The 14,998-nt window shown below is 44.6% G+C and overlaps 2 protein-coding genes across 3 annotated transcripts in view; one reads left to right on the top strand and one right to left on the bottom strand.

Moving 5' to 3' along the window:
- LOC309662126 (uncharacterized protein) overlaps positions 1 to 14,998 on the bottom strand; it is a 118,019-nt gene that overhangs the window by 17,374 nt on the left and 85,647 nt on the right. The gene's annotated exons all lie outside the window — the stretch shown is intronic.
- Positions 579 to 13,098, top strand: SMIM20 (small integral membrane protein 20). 2 transcript variants are annotated; one of them, XM_082463113.1, is made up of 3 exons: positions 579 to 796; positions 11,593 to 11,649; positions 12,414 to 13,098. In XM_082463113.1, the coding sequence occupies exons 1-3, from the start codon at positions 688 to 690 to the stop codon at positions 12,449 to 12,451; spliced, it is 204 nt and encodes a 67-aa protein (XP_082319239.1). In that variant the 5' UTR covers positions 579 to 687; the 3' UTR covers positions 12,452 to 13,098. The 2 variants fall into 2 exon arrangements, with proteins under 2 accessions (XP_082319239.1, XP_082319240.1); XM_082463114.1 differs by lacking the exon at positions 11,593 to 11,649.

The raw sequence follows: 14,998 nt of genomic DNA, 5'->3' as shown, positions 1-14,998 counted from the left end.
GTCCTCCCAGGTGGTTCATAAGCCCCTGTGGCTCCGATTTCAGAATCCCCTGCGGGCCATCCTGGGCCAGGCGATTTGCACCTTTGTCTATAATCCCCTCAAACCGCCCTTTAGGCCAAGTGACTTGTCCAAATCCGCGCAGCCAAGCCAGGATTCCCTCACCTGTAAAAAATACAAGGATTAAATCAACGAGCCATAGAGAGCATCCACCTCCTGGTATAGTCACAAAAATCAAATCAATGGGGGAAGAACGAAAAAACGTGGTTGGTAAAGGAGGGAGTGGTAAACGAGGTCAGAAGATGGGTGGGTGGAGCGGCTGAGAGAAGAACCAGGCTGGGGGGTCGGGGGCAGAACAGGAAATCAATTAAAGCTCCAGTCTCTAGCCGCGGCTCGCGCTCGCCCCGCGCTACGCGCTGCCAGGGAGCGCCCGAGAGGCGGTGCGCCGGGTCCCTGGCCCCGCCCCACCCTGCCCTAGCTCCACCCAGTCCTAGGCCCCGCCTTTGGTCCCACCCCTGCCTCCAACCCCACCCCGCCCCCGGCCCCGGCCCGCCTCCTAGCCCCGCCCCCAAGGCCCGGAAGCGAAAGCAACTCCTCCTCTTCCGGGCGGGGTCACGATACCGCCGGCGGGATCTGTGTTTCCGAGAGTGAGGGCTGCTCGGCGGGTCAGGGCGGCCACCGGCTGGAGCCATGACCCCGAACTTGCGCACCGCGCTGATTTTCGGCGGCTTCATCTCCCTGATCGGCGCCGCCTTCTACCCCATCTACTTCCGGCCCCTAATGCGGCTGGAGGATTACCGTGAGTGACCTCTGACCCCACGCGGTGGCCAGGGCCCAGTAACCGAGAGTGACCTCTGACCCAACGCGGTGGCCTGGGCCTAGTAACTGAGAGTGAACTCTGACCCCACGCGGTGGCCTGGCCTCAGTAACTCCCCTCCCTTCCCCACGTGGGGCCATGGTCAGAGCTTGGTTTGCCAGTCAGGAAGACCCGGGTTCGAATCTTGCTGTGTGCAGCTTTGTGACAGTGGACAAGTGACTCAACCTCTCAGAATCTCAGCAACCCCTTTAGTAGTTATCTGTTTGTATAATAAAATCATCTAGCCTCCGGTGAGACTCAAAGGTGGTAGTGAAAGCAATCTGCACATAGTAGGTCGACACTAAATAGTAGTTCATACTCATAGTTATATTCACTGAAGTCTTTTTATGTATCTCATTAGGCACACATTGGACCATTTAATTTACACACCCTCACTTTGAGGTAGGTATTATTATCTGTTTTACAGATGGGGAAACTGAGGCTCAGCGAGGTTGTTCAACATGCCCCAGGACACACAGCTAGTAAGTGGCAAGACAAGTATTCCTACTCCCGCCTCTGTTTCCAGACCTTCCAGACACTGAAGCTGGGAATGATAATGTTGAGGGGAGGGAGATGGCCCCTAATTACCCTGAGCTTGAAGGTGTTTTTATTGCACTTCATTTCCACTCCCAAAGATGTCTCTGAGTGGATATGTTTCAAACGTAAACTGTTAACCTGGGTTTTTGAGTTTTTCCTCTCCTTTCTCCTCAAATATTTTTCCAGATTCTGCTGTCTTCCTTCATTTTAAGCTGGTTGCTCACATGACAATGGTCAATATCCTGGGAGTAATTTTCTTCCTTAATCATTCAAGTCCTATCATTCTAAAAGCCAAGCTCTCCTTCCTTGAGACCTATACCTCAGCAAGGATTAGCACTTTGATATGTCTGAAACCATCTGTCAGAGAGAAAATATTAGGCATTAGAGGCTCATTTTGTTCTCCAGGAAACCTGAATCGTCTTGAAGATGGAAGAGGGCCAACTGTGCCCCTTGACAATAATAGCGAAGGCTGAAAGCTTGGCGGTTTGAAGGCGAAAGCTCCGTGTAAATGCTCTGCCCATTACAAATGCTACAACATTTGGTTTCTGAGTTAAGAGTGTTTTAAGTACACAGATTTCCTTGTGGCTTCTTTTCATCAGCCAAGATTGAAATGGCCTCTGCATTCTGCCTTCCAGCCTATCTCCATGCACCATGCGTGAGGGTGAACATGGGGCTGTGTGAAGCCCTGCATAATCTATCTGCATTATCCCTCCTTACTGCATCCTTGCCCCATGCTGTTTTATGACAGCCTCTAGAGTTGAACTTGGGACAAGGGGGTCTGCTTTGGATCCCACTAGAAAGGTTTCAGTCACGAAGACTAGCGCAGTGGTTTTTAACTGGGGATGATTTTTGTCCTCCTAGGGACAATTGGTTCTATCTGGAGACATTTTTGCTTGTCACAAAATGGGCGGCATGGGGTGGGGTAGTGTGAGTGTGCCACTGGCATCTAGTGCATAGAGGCCAGGGGTGCTGCTAAACTGTGCAATGCACAGGACAGCCACCCCTAGCAAAGAGTTATCCAGCCCAAAATGCGCATGGTGCCAAGGCTGAGAAACCTTCCTCTGGGTCAGATGCTCAGGGTGTGGGTTTGCGCTGTGTCTCCCAACAACAGTCTTATAGGGGTAGTCTGGAGTCTATGGTTGTCTGAGTCGCCTTGAGACAGACAGATTAAGCCTTTTAAGTGAACATTTAGTGTGTGTGGCTACAATATCTGCATTTTTAACTGTAAGGCAGTCAACACCTGCCCGCTTTCCTGGTTCAGTTTTAATTAATTTGGACACTCTTATCTGAGAGTCATAACTGATTCCTTAAACAGGTAATGATACTAAATAGCTAATATTTATTGAAAGCTTATTATATGTCTGACACTCTTCTAAGCACTTCTTGTATATCAATCCATTTGGTGCTCATAACAACCCTTCATTGTAGCTGCTGTGTGACCATCATCCCCATTTTATATGTGGACAGACTGAGGTATGGAACAGTTAACTTGTACAAGGACCCACAACCGATGAGTTGCAGATCTGGGATTTGCACCAGTGCCCTTAATCGTTACATCAGGGCACCATACTGCCTCTCTAAGAGGGTGAGAGAAGTAAGTCAGATGAGGGTCTAAATCCCTTACTAGAGGAGGACCTTAAGGTGCGTTACTTAACCTCTCTGAGCCTGGCCTGTTTCCTCATCTGTAACAGTGGAATCTGCAGTACTGAATTTACATGTTTTGGGGTGAATTAAATGAGATAACAGGTGTGGAAACACATAGTATATTTGTACACTAGGCATCCCATAAAAACATTTCAAAAATAAGGAACCACAAGGGCAGGGAAGTGAGACAAGGAGATTTAAGCAGGTGGACCGACCCAGGTGAGGCATTCGTGACCGGGTCATGGGGACCCGCTGTGAGGACGGAGCTTCAGTTCATTTCGGCGCATTCAGCTAGCATTTAGTTAGCTTCCGTTTCATTTTTTTAAACCTGGATTTTAGCAATTACTGTGTGTCAGGCACTGTGTTAGGTGCCGGATGTATGTGACCGGACGAGACGGTCAGAGCTCTTCTCTCATGTCACTGTCCTCACCCGTGTCTAGTCCCCCACCCACTCCCTGCACTCTGAGCCGTTCTCCCTGCCCCACTGGTCCCCAGGACCACCCATTCTTTACCCAGCAGCCACTGTGGTCTTTCTGGTTAGTGTGTTGCTGCTGATCTACCTTCTTTGCATTTGTGGTCAAAGAATTCAGACTGTATGATTTTGATTTTTTGATAGGTCAAGATTTGCTTTGTGACTTGGTACAAGTCAGTTTTTGCAAATGTTCACTGTGTGCTGGGAATGATGTATATTCTCTTGTTTAGGAGTACAGAGTTCTGTATATGATGGTTCCAGATCATTCTTAATTCTGTTTCTTAGATATCTTGAGGCCATATTATTCTGTGCACACAATCTAGAATATTCTGGGGGGGGTTCAATTATTATTATATGAGTCCTCTTTACCCCTAATATTTCTCCCGAACTCTGTTTTATCTGATATTATCATAGTTACCAGCTTTCTTTTGGTTAGTGTTTTCCTGGTGTGTGTGTGTGTATATCTATATGTATATATATATATAGAGATATAGATATAGATATACTCTTATATTTAGCCTTTATTTGTCCTTAATTCTTATAACCAGCCTAAACTGGGGTTTTTAAAAAATCCAATCTGATAATCTTTCTAAACTGTTGGATTGAGATCATTTTCACTTATGTTTACTGATATATATACATTTATTTTTCCTATCTTATGTTTTCTATTTATTCTTCTGTTTCTCTACTTCCCTTTTTTCTCCTTTTCTGCCTTCAAGGCTTCTTTATTTAATTCTCTTCCCCTCTACTCTTTTGAAAGTTTTACATTCTCTTTTTCTTTTGTGGTGACAGTTTAAAGTTAGTCAGTATCTTTACCTCCTATGAAATATACAAAGACCTTAGAATGCCTTAGCTCCTGTCCCAGACACACCGCCCGTCTTGCCTTGTGTTTATTACTCCCCAGATCACTTAGTACCATCAGTGTTTTATACAGTCACTGATTGTTTCTGTTTACCCTCATTCTTTACTCACTGATCCTTCTTTCATCTCACATCTTTCTAGTTTCAGTTTTCTTCATTCTGAAATACATCTTTGTGTTTCTTTGGTGAGAATTTGTAACTGGGAATATCCATTCTTGTGTGTCAGAGAGTGTATAGAACTGCAGGTCTTCCATTGTGGCTGTCGAAAAGTCTATTGTGCTGTTTGCTTTTTGAATTCGATCCTCTCACTTGCTTAGTCAAAATACTTCAGTAACCCTGCTGTCCTCGGAGTCCAGCCGGTGGAAAATCACTGAAGAATTTTAATCTGGAGTGCAAGGTGATCTGATTCACTCTTTCCAGGAATCTCTGACTGTGTGTGACGGAGGGGCTGGGAGGGTCAAGGTTGGAGGTAAGAAGGCCAGGTACGGGAAGGCTGTGCTTCCTGTGACCTCAGGGAGAGGTGACTGTAGCCTTAACCAGAGTGGTGGTGGTTATGGGACTGGGGAGAAGGACTGAATTCCAGAGCCAGATTTAAGAAATAAATCCTCTACAGGGATTTGTGACTGATTAGCTCAGGGGTGAGGGAGGCAGAGGAAAGAGATTGATACCCAGCTTTCTGGGTCCAGCAGCTGAGGAGATATGGTACTAGGCATTATGAAATACAGGAAGTCTGTTTGGAGGACGAGAGGACATGCTAGTTCGGTTTGGGATGTATTGAGTTTCAGGTACCTGGATGTGCTCTTGGAGATTTCCTATAGGCGATGGGAGCTGAGCCACAGGGTCTGAGCTGGAGCTAGAGATGGCACGTCATTGACATCGGATGGGAAGCAGAGTCATTGCAGTAGGTGGGGCTCCCAGGCAGTATTCAGAGATTGAAAAAGACAAGCTGGTCCAGGGCAGAATGCAGGTGAACACTAGCATTTGAAGGTCTGAAGAGCAAGTGGTCAGAGGAGGAAGGGCCCTCAAAGGAGTGGCCAGAGCGAGAGGATTAAAACCAGAAGAGGCTGCAGTCACAAGCCCCAAGAAGATAGCTCTTCATGAAAAGGGTGTGGTCAGCAGGGCTAGGCTGCTTGAAGACGGTAAGAAAGATAAAAAGTGAAAATATCCATTGGATTTAGCAAAAAGAAGGTAAAGCTCATTGGTTGTTTTGTTAGAAGTGCTTTCAATGGTTTGATGGCAGAAAGCAGATAGCAGTGGATTGAAGAGTAAATAGTACATTAGGTTGACTGTTTAAAGATGTTGAGCTGTATGGAGAGGAGAATGACGAATTATTTTGCAGCTGGTCAAGGGGGCTGTTGTGTTTTCGTTTTGCCTGGGAGCAGTGGGAGAGCCAAGAGAGCCTCTGGACAAAGAAGACTGCTGGAGCGAGAAGACAATCCATAGAGCAGGAAGTGGCGTGGGATCTTGAGATCAGATGGAGGAGGGAGACTTGGACCAAAGGCAGGACCCCTCTTCCAGCAACTGAGGAGGAAGGGCAGGTGTGGGTACTGCTAGATGTAGGTGTGATGTTGGGAGGTTGTAGATGCTCCCTGTTTGTTGTGGCTTCTGTTCTCTTTGTGACGCAGGAGGTCAGGTGACTATGCGTGAGAGGCACAAGCCCCAGCCAGACTCTCCCTCCTTGAGACACTCTCTTCCCTGGGCTTCGTGACTGCCCCTCCCCCAGCACTCCTGGCTTTGCGCTTTTTCTCCTGCCTTTCATCCACTCCTTAGCCTCTCTTGTTGGCTGTTTCTCTTCTGAGCATTCTTCATACATTTACGGTCCCCAGAATTCTGGGCAGACCGAGGAGAAGCCCACAGTCCTTGGAAGGGCCGGGCAGACACCCAGTCCTTGAGAAGGGGAGCCAGAGGCTAGCAAGGAGCCCAGGCCACGTAGGGCCCAAGTGTCGAGACATTGCTGACCCTTCATCTAGGCCAGCCTGACTGATGCTGGCCGGCCTGGGTATGGGGAGAGGTAGGCTCTAGGGCCCCTGCTGGAATAAGCCTCAAGGCAGTAGAAAAGAGGCACAAGGCTGCTTAGGTAAAATAAAGCCAAGGAGATCTGTGATTTAAAAGCAGACAGGCCATTATCACAAGACTGCTGTATTGAATTTCATTTTGACATTCAGTGTGATCTCTAGCTCTTTCACTAACTCAGCCAGACTTTACGAAGTATTAGGGGGAATACAAGGTCAGTTCCACACGTGATACCTGAGTACTGAAATGAGCACTGGGGAGATGGCAGTTGGCATTGGCAGTTGTCAGTCCCACACCAGAAGTATGGGGACAGTTCTGCTGTGCTTCTGGAGGGAATCCAGACGTTGCTTATTAGCTTTCAGCCGATCGGCACGGCATGGTTCGTGGGAAGAGCCCACATTCAGGGAAGCATACTTGAAGCTATACATATAGCACACATTCAGGCGCTGTAACTTGAAGCCTGGTCTGCCTTTTGTCTCTGCATCCTAGAACCAGACAGTGATCCTGAATGTGGCTTTAAAAAATAACAGCATTTCAGGGCAACCTGTGAAATGAGACAGAATAAGATCATTTTCTGTGATCCTGTTCATTTTTAACTTTAGTTAGATGTGCAGAAACATAAAACCATAGGGATTTGCCAGAAATCTTGTGTTCATTCAGTCCCCTCATTTAGGTGACTTGTCCAAGGTCAGTTAGCACATTTATTGCTGGATAGACACTAGACCCTAACTCCCCAGCCTTGTCTGCTGCTTAATGATGCCCTGTTTCACCTGCTTTTAGGACAGGGGAGAGTGTCTGCCAGTAAAGCCAAAGGTTACATGGGAGAGCTGTGATACCTCACTTCTCCTCCCGTTCCCCTTCCACCCCCAACCTCAAGTGTGTGGTACAGAGTCAGAGCAGGCCTGCGAGAAATCACTTGATTCAGAAATGCTTCTTACCTTGGAAGGGCATTTTCCCGATTATATGGCAAGTGCTCAGAATATGCTTTTTATTCCTTTCACCTTAGAGTCGAATGAAATGCACAGACTAAAGTCTTATTTTCCAACAGGCCTTACAAAGCTGCCTGGATTCTACCACACACCCTGGTGAGAAACTAAAGTGTTCATGGTATTGGAAGGAGTCCACGCTTCCAATGGCCCTTTGGTCCCCTCAGCCGCTGGCTCACACTCACCCCCAATACACACATCTAGTTCTGGATCACCCCGAGGTCAGACTGCAGCAAAGTGGGAGCACTAGAAAAAGTATTATTTTATTTTTGCTATTTTTAAAAGAGACTTTGAATTAATCATCATGGAATAGTCACAGTGCTGTTGGACTTCCTTGTACTTGTTTTGCAGTTGTGTATTTTTGTTGTTAAAAAAAAAAATCCAAACCGACAGAGAAGATCTAAGAATAGTACAATAAATCCCTTTATGTCCTTCACCTAGATTTACCAGTTGTTAACATTTTGCCACATTTGCTTTCTCTCGCTATATATGTTACACATCTATACATGCATACATACATATGGACACGCATATGTTCATATATAATTATATTACATATATAATTATATATTATAATCATTACTACTATTTTGCTGAACCATTTGAGAGTGGGTTGAAGACCTTGTGAGCTTTGATGCCTAAACACTTCAGCATGTATTTTCTGAGCACAAGGACATTCTCTTACATAATCACAATTATCCAATCCAGGAAATTTAATAGTGACACAATGTTATTATGTAATATACAGTCCATATTCAAATGTTGACATTTGTCCAATTACCTCAGGTTGTGAGTTGCTTTTATTTTAACTGTTCATTGGCAGGAGGCGATGGAGGGGGTGTTCCCGAGGTGGTGGTTTCACTGTGTAGGGCCCCGAGGTCAGATTCTGCACCTGCCGTTAGGTTTTTATCTGCTGGCCCTCCCAAGAGCACCCTCAAGTAGTCAGTAGCAAGACCCCTGAGGGGCTGGCGTTTGGGCATGCTGTATCAATTTGCTGTGAATGTTAAATAAAGTAGCAAGTCACACAGATTTCACAGTATGGACATTTACTATAAGGATAGGTTTCATGTTCAAAGACTTAAAAATTACGAGGTAGATTCTTTTGCTACCATACAAAAATGAGCCCGTCTGCATGTATTACTAAGTTTTAAATAATATACCTTGGCCCTTTGAGCAGAGCTAAGGATCCTCAATTAAAACTGCAAATCAGGGCTTCCCTGGTGGCGCAGTGGTTGAGAATCTGCCTGCCAATGCAGGGGACACGGGTTCGAGCCCTGGTCTGGGAAGATCCCACGTGCCGCGGAGCAGCTGGGCCCGTGAGCCACAACTACTGAGCCTGCGCGTCTGGAGCCTGTGCGCCGCAACAAGAGAGGCCGCGATAGTGAGAGGCCCGTGCATCGCGATGAAGAGTGGCCCCTGCTTGCCACAACTAGAGAAAGTCCTCACACAGAAACGAAGACCCAACACAGCCATAAATAAATAGATAAAAACAAATACTTTAAAAAAAAAAAAAAAACAACAACTGCAAATCAGCTCCCTGCCTTAGCACCAGGGGGCAGAGTCGGGCTTGCTGAGACACTGGAGAGGGAACTTCTAACGGACATCGCAAAGCTCCAGGCCCCATGCTGCATATTTGCGTTTCAATCATTTCACTCCTGATAGAAGCATGCTCACTACTAAAAGGTCAGTAATTAGCTTATCCTGATTTGCCCACATAGTTAAACCCCTGACTTCTGTGTTGCCCTTTTTTCCAGAGGTTGAGAGACATTTGCTGTTTCTCTAATGATAGCAAAACAGAAACCTACTGTCAGCCTCATCAAGATGTGCTTGCTCAGTCCCGAGGGACCAGTTTGTTTTCCCTTTAGCATATCTCGCATTCACAAATAAAGTGTGTCATATCATGAATTTATATAAGACTGCTTTGGCCTTAGAGTATTTATAAAACATTAATGGATTAAAGAACCAGGGGATGTAGATAGGATGCTAATACCGGTTATCACTTGGTATTATCACTTGGTAGGAACTCGTTCTGCAAATCGGTTTAAATTGCCCGTCCAAGCCAAAAAAAGAGGTGGTTGCATAAGGACAAGGATTATAAAGAGATTATGGTCTATTTAAAATAAATCCTCGGCCTCTCTCCAACCTCATTAGCAATTAGCAAGGAAGTGTGAAGACAGGGATTCTTTTCTCTTCACTTGGTTCTCCATTTCACTGTAAGAGGTGAGAACACAATTAGGCATTCTTTTGCCACCAGAAGTCAACTTCCTTTGATGCTCGGCAGCCTGCCAGCTTCTTTGGCTTTGCAGGACCTGCCTCTTGGAGAATGTGTTCCGTTCACCAGGATGTCTGATTCTCTCAAACCTGGACATCTAGAATGCTTTCTGGCAATCAAGCATGTGTTAAAAATTCATCTCTTCCTTCTTCCATGATACTGGAGAATAGACCTTTTAGGTGTGAAAAACGATATCTGTTTTTGTTCCTGGCACGATTGATGACAGTGTAGTCTTTTACTAGTTGGCATTTTCTAAGAGCATGTTTGAGACACATCCATACTTGGAGACTTACATGGTGACAGCATGGTAGGGCTCAGTCCTACAGGAATTTAACTTCTTAGGAAATGAGATCGCCTTTTGTGTTATTTTAGAAAGTCTGACACCTCAGAGGTCCCATTGTCACCCACTCTTTTGGCATCTCTTGGTCCATAGGGTCTTGGTTGTTGTTTACCTGCTACTTTTCAGAGAGGCCCAGTGGAGCCATCAGACCATTCTGTATAAGCAGCTTCCTTGTGCTGTGTTTTCTCTGTCTTGCTTAGAATTGGATGTCAAGATTCAGATTATCCCTGTTGCCCAGTGTTTTATTTGCCAAAGCAAAACTTAGCGTTGATAAAACTCTCAGACAGGTCACTTAGGATTGACTTTCGGTCACAGCACCGGAGAAGCAAGTTCAGTGAATATTTGACTTGGAAAAGCCCTGTTTCCTATACCTTTATGCTTGTGTATCTTTATGAGAATAAAGAAAACTGCCTAATATTAAAGAAGAGCTAAACGTGGATTTAAAGAAACACTGTCAGCCTGATTAAAACAAAGGCTTGGGGGCTTCCCTGGTGGCGTAGTGGTTGAGAATCTGCCTGCCAATGCAGGGGACATGGTTTGGGCCCTGGTCTGGGAAGATCCCACGTGCCGCGGAGCAACTAAGCCCGTGAGCCACAACTACTGAGCCTGCGCGTCTGGAGCTTGTGCTCCGCAACAAGAGAGGCCGCGACAGTGAGAGGCCCGCGCACTGCGATGAAGAGTGGCCCCCCGCTCGCCGCAACTAGAGAAAGCCCTTGCACAGAAACGAAGACCCAACACAGCCATAAATAAATAAATAAATAAATAAAATTTTTAAAAAAACAAAGGCTTGATTACAACACTTAATTACTATAATATAGTAGTAAACATCCTTTGGCTGCAAGTCTTTCTGCTGAAAAGCCACCATTTGTTTTTCAAGATACTTAAAATAATGTCTTTGTTTTCACAGGCCTTAGGTTTATTCCACAACACTTAGAAAGATGTGTCAGAGGGCTTGAAGCCCACAGACATAAAATGCCCAGTTTCTCTTGGCCTTCGCCTGTGGGACATCTCCAAAGAGACTGGCTAAGCTGCTGTCGCTAAAACGCGCTTACTGATTGGCGTAACACCTGCAGTCAATTAGGGAAGCTTCAATTATCCAAACCAAAGCCACCCACTCAAAGATTAATTTTCTGCTCTATTTCCTATCAAAAACACAGCATATTTAGCTCTGGGTCTAGGCCCTCAGTGGAGTACATTTTAGACACCTAAACTGCATCATTTTCTCGTGAATTGTACTTGTTCCTGCAGTTCAGCAGCCTTGCCCTCCTCATATCACACCCACCACCACCACCAGTTCTTTCAAAATTGTTCTTTTTCTATTGTTTTTGTTGCCTTTCCAAACTGCTGAGATCACCCAGAAAAAATGTTCATTAGGAGCTTTTCTTCTGAAGTACAGCTTTCTTTCTTTCACTGAAAATATCCAGTCTTTTTGTTTGTTAGGATCTAACTCCTGTAACCTAAAAGCTTTGGGCAATGGCAGCTCTGAATTTAATAGCACTCAGATATATTGTCTCCTAATTGTCCCGTGTCGTTGTTCCACGTAGATACAAAGATTTCCACTGCCCTGCCCCGCAGTCCCCTCTCTAATGAGTAATTTTTCTGTTGTGTTTCTCAGAGAAGGAACAAGCCGTAAATCGAGCTGGTATTGTCCAGGAAGACGTGCAGCCCCCAGGTAAACGTAAAAATCAAAACAAAGGCTCACGTGTACTAGTGTGTTGTCGTTGGGAGTGGTGCTTTGCAGCGGGAGAAATCTTTGCTTCGAGGCTAGATTGTAATTGTGCTGTTATTTCCCAGCAGTTGCCATTTTAGAGGTTGCCACCCCAAGACTTCCTCTTAATATGTCACTCCAGAAGAGTTTTTGCAAGTTTGCACGTTTCTCTTCTGCATTTGATAAGTGGGCATAAATGTGTTAACAAGTGCGCAATTAGCTATGAAGCATAAGTAGATGTTTTGCAGACATATTTACCAAGCACCTATTTAAACACCACCCTCATGGGAAAATACTGTTTACTTATGAGCTATTTTAATCGATGCAGGATTCTGCTTTATACAGAAGCTCAAAAGTTCCCTGTATGGCTGAATGGTTAGTTACTTTGAGACGATCCAAGTTGGCTGAGAATGAGAGGTTTCTAGCTTATTAGCCAAAACTCTTGTAATCTGTGGCAGCGGTCTTTTTTTTATTCATTTATTTTTTAACTAGGCCAGATACATACCTCCCTGCTGTGGGGCAATTTCTGAGCCGTTTAAAAGTCTCTTGTCAGCTGCCCTGGCTTCCCAGCCGTCCTGTTCTGAGGTTCTGGCAGCTTGCCCGCACTAACTCCAACTACATGGAAATTGCACACCTTCATTCTGATGTCATCTTATTTGTTTGGGGTTGAGGGAAGTGGTAGGAAATTTAAAAACGAATCCTGTTTTTATTCGTGTTTCTTTCTATAGGGTTAAAAGTGTGGTCGGATCCATTTGGCAGGAAATGAAAAGGCTATCACCACCTCTGAATATGAAAGTAGACAGAGTCTTCATGCTTTCAGTTCTGCAGCAAGTACAATAAATCACCTGGCTAAAGAACGATGGCTGGAGAAGAAAACTCTAGAAGGCTGTAAAGAAGAGTACTGTGCACCAGGATTAATTCCCTTCTTAAGTATCAAAAGAACCCTGAAACAAATCACACCATTACGAAGGTTTTCATGATTTGGTTTCCTTTCTAAAAATGAAGCTTTCCCACCCAGCTGCATTTGGAGGTGATCTACTTATTATTCAGTCTCTACCGCTTACCCACCTGAGCTGTGATATGAATACAAGCAACCAGTAGACTTGGGAAGATCCTAGTCTGTTTTGCCATCTTCCAAATAAGAAGTTTAGTGAAAAACCACCATATTGAGCAGCCTCATAGGGCTCTTTGGAAATGTTAAAGTTGATAAAACTCTTTGAGGACAAGGTACATTGTACTCTTTAAGAATAAACGGTTCAACTCAACTGTCTCATTGGGAGGGTTGCTGCATGTTGAAAAATAAATAACTATGAAGCAAACCAAACTAAATGGGTATGCCTGCCTAGTAGAAATCATGTTGAATTAACTGAAGTGAAAATGTGTATATTAAAATGATTTCTTTTTCCTTCACAATGGTGTAAGATTTTTTTGTAAATCCTTTTTTGTAAGCGCATTAAATGATACCCAGAAGTATTATTTGACTAGATTATACTTGACTAGGTATTTGACTGTTTGGTGTTTGTCAGATTGTATACAAGTAAAAATCTTAAAGGTAAATAGCAAATGTGTTGAGACAAATATTTATTGAATGTGATTCTCTACCAGATACCTCACCAGGTGCTGCAAAGATGAACATGAGAATACGAATTTCTTTCTCTAGTGCTCTGTCTGGCCCCTTAATAGATTATGTGCTTTTGAAAGACACATCTTTTTCATTTTTAGATTTCCCAGAGTGCCTTGCACATTACTGTATGCTGTCTTTTAGATGAGCTGCCTGATGACATAATTTTATTATTGTGAACTGGGAGATGGCTTAACAGACAACTGGCATAATTATGTTAATTACTGTCAAAAAAAAAGATTGATAGTTCCAAAACCAAAGTCATCGTTTTTGGTAGGCATTCCCTAACATTTAATTGACTTACAGTTAACAGCCCGATAAAAGAACTGCCTCATTTGGGGTACATTTGACCACTCTTTTCCATGGAGGGGGCACCAGAAGGTTGTGTGACTTAGGAGTCAAGCCTCTTGTGGGTGCTTAATTGAGATTCCTCTGTGAGTGAGGCCAGTGCCTATACATCTGCTTTGGAAGATATCCAGGCTGAAATGACTGTGTCTGCGTGTCATAGACAAGAACTTTGGGGCCTCGATGGCCTGTTTGTCGGCTCGAACAGACTCAGTTTAGTCTCCTGAGTGAGACCTATGTCCTGGCCTTGACCCTACCCTTGGTCTACCTCTTTGCAGAGATAAAGAGGCTTTCTGTCCCTCTCAGCTGCCTTGATGCTTACAGAAGGATTGCTCTTGATGTTATCAGAGCTGTAGTGTCAGTCTGTGCTGCCCACGCTTGACAAAAGCCAGGTTGTAAGAGATGCTACTTGTGAGGACTGCCGGAGGGCCTGGTGGTTCAGCCACACTCCTCCCAGGTGTGCCTCCAGGATGATGAGGGAAGCACGCGAAAGAGGGGATCTTAGTCAAGTACAGTTAGGAAACATAGAGTTCAAGTTAATTAGGTTTATTTGCGTCTAATTTGACAATTTCCAAGAGAGACATAACATTTCCCAAGTGTATTTGATCACAGAACATTTTTTTTTTTTAAACGTGATGATCCATTTATTTATTTATTTATGGCTGTGTTGGGTCTTCGTTTCTGTGCGAGGGCTTTCTCTGGTTGTGGCAAGTAGGGGCCACTCTTCATCGCGGTGCGCGGGTCTCTCACTGTCGCGGCCCCTCCCGTCGCGGGGCACAAGCTCCAGATGCGCAGGCTCAGTAATTGTGGCTCACGGACCTAGTTGCTCCGTGGCATGTGGGATCTTCCCAGACCAGGGCTCGAACCCGTGTCCCCTGCATTGGCAGGCAGACGCTCAACCACTGCGCCACCAGGGAAGCCCCCACAGAACATTTTTTTACCGATTATCTTCTGGGCCTAGTGGCCAACAACATCCTTTTGGGAACATTCTCCAAATAGTCTCAGGACCCTTTAACACTCAAAAATTTTTGAGAACTCCGAAGTGTTTCTTCTTAGGTGGGTTATATCTATAGATGCTTACTGTATTAGAAATTAAAACAAATTTTTCATTTAAGAATATCAATAATAAACCCATAGGTTACTATGACATATTTTTGTGTGAAAAATTTATTTACCAAGATGAAACATAATTTGCAAATTTCTTTAATGTCTGGCTTAATAGAAGATGCTAGATTCTCATATCTACCTCTGCATTTGATCTGTTGCTGTATCACATGTCATGTGGCCTCTGGAAAACTACTGTACACCCTCATAAGAAGAGAGTAAAAGGCAAAAAGCCTTTGATAG

The sequence above is a fragment of the Balaenoptera physalus genome, assembly GCF_965194825.1.
Source record: "Balaenoptera physalus genome assembly, chromosome: 5".
Classification (NCBI taxonomy): domain Eukaryota; kingdom Metazoa; phylum Chordata; class Mammalia; order Artiodactyla; family Balaenopteridae; genus Balaenoptera; species Balaenoptera physalus.
Note: the sequence above shows the minus strand (reverse complement) of the source record. Positions and strands in the feature narration are given on the sequence as shown.